The 1,895-nt window shown below is 40.9% G+C and overlaps 1 protein-coding gene across 1 annotated transcript in view; it reads left to right on the top strand.

Moving 5' to 3' along the window:
- LOC119591948 (CTP synthase 1-A-like) overlaps window positions 1-1,895 on the top strand; it is a gene marked incomplete in the record, with an annotated part of 20,002 nt that overhangs the window by 17,613 nt on the left and 494 nt on the right. The window contains 5 exon segments of the mRNA XM_037940703.1: window positions 107-244; window positions 389-598; window positions 816-968; window positions 1,227-1,342; window positions 1,643-1,889. Coding sequence (XP_037796631.1) covers window positions 107-244; window positions 389-598; window positions 816-968; window positions 1,227-1,342; window positions 1,643-1,821 — 796 coding nt within the window.

Genomic DNA, 1,895 nt, shown 5'->3' on the forward strand with positions numbered 1-1,895 from the left:
CTACAGATAGGCTGATGTTATATGCTATTAATACCATACTAGAATTTTAAAAATGTCTTTTTTTCAGTGGTGTTATCCCAAACTAGAGTTCAGATTTTTTTTTCAGTGGTATTATTGTTCCTGGAGGCTTTGGTCAGCGTGGAATGGAAGGAAAGGTTGCTGTGTGCAAATGGGCCAGGACAATGAAGAAGCCGCTGTTGGGTGTATGCCTAGGCTTACAAGCTGCAGTCATTGAATATTCAAGGTATACTTTCCCATTCTTAGAATGCAAGACTTTTGATGCAGTACTTTCTTAACTGAAATTCACAAGTTTGATTGCCTGTTATGATAAAACACTTAGAATCTTTCTTCCTTGAGATAAAAACTTAGCCAACTGTTCATTTCACAGAAATGTACTGGGCTGGACAGATGCCAACAGCCAGGAAATGTTGCCTGAGGGAACAAGACATGTGATTGTGGAGATGCCTGAGCACAACCCAGGCCAGCTTGGGGGCACCATGAGGCTGGGCAAGAGGCAGACTGTGTTCAAATCGCATGACTCAAAGCTCCGTCAGCTGTATGGCAATGTGGACTTTGTTGAGGAGAGGCACCGACACAGGTATGTTGTACTGGAGGCTTTAGAGACACTTTTGCATAGGTTATCATCTTGGCTTATATTTCGAGACTGGACTTTGGATTTGATGCTCTTGTAGATGTGTGTTTAGTAAAAGAAATACCCCAAATCAGTCCTTCTTTTTCTTTCTTATTTGGGTTAATTGACAGCCTTTTTTCTTCTTCCAATAAACAGGTATGTTTACATCTTTTTGCTCTTGCAGGTTTGAAGTGAATCCAAAATTTGTCGCTGATTTAGAGGCAGCTGGAATGAAGTTTGTAGGCCATGATGTTGATGGAGAAAGGATGGAAATCATGGAATTGGCAGATCACCCTTACTATGTGGCCTGTCAGTACCATCCAGAGTACCTCACTAGGTAAGTTATTGCACACAGTCCTTTGGGATGTCTGACTTGAATTTTCTGCTAACAGTTGTTTGCAAGAGTAATTTGAGCTGGTCTTGGATATTGATGTCATTGATTTTATTAGCAATCTTAGTGTACTTAAACAGCTCTAGATTTAATCCTGAAGTGGTAATGTAAAAATGAAGAAATTTGTGGGTATGGTAATTGGTCTAGAGCTCTCTATACTATTAATAAATTATTTTTTGCTGAAAAGTTTGAATGCTTTTCCAGGCCATTGAAGCCATCCCCCCCGTACCTGGGTCTAATCCTTGCATCTAGTGGCAAGTTGGAGCAGTATTTGTCCCGGGGATGTCGAATGAGCCCCACCGATTCTCCTGAGTCCTCCGGTGTGTGTCTGGCTGCATTGAGGATGGTTACTTAGGCTCAGCTTCCTTTCTGTGAACTGTTTTGCTATTATTATGTGCTGTCCTCTTTTTTGTCTCCTTTTCTTCATTTCCTTTAGTGAAATTATATGGATTATTTAGAACACTTCTATTAACATTATTAATGGAGATTGGCAGTATTGTTTAGTTTGTATATCTCATTCTTTTAGTTCAGACTTTGGAAAACTAATTCAAACAATGTAATAACTGTCAAATAGGCCTTACCAGTCTGATAATTAACTTTCTGGCTTGCCTCATTGACAGACGAGGAGCTGCCCATGCCTCCCCACCTGCTGGTACACCAAACAGACAAGCCTAGCATGTCACCTGCTTCTCGCACCACTCCTCCCCCCACACTCCAAGAAGTGCCTACCTCGACCCTCAACAACTCCTCCTCCCCAGCTGAGAAGAGCGACCTTGGAGAAAGTAAAAAGAGCCTATAATAGTATGGCTGGTCTAGGACATTTGATTAGCCATGGTGTTATACTTACTCTTACGTTTTTTTTTATTAGTATAA

This window comes from Penaeus monodon, chromosome 29 (genome assembly GCF_015228065.2).
Source record: "Penaeus monodon isolate SGIC_2016 chromosome 29, NSTDA_Pmon_1, whole genome shotgun sequence".
In the NCBI taxonomy this organism is placed as follows: domain Eukaryota; kingdom Metazoa; phylum Arthropoda; class Malacostraca; order Decapoda; family Penaeidae; genus Penaeus; species Penaeus monodon.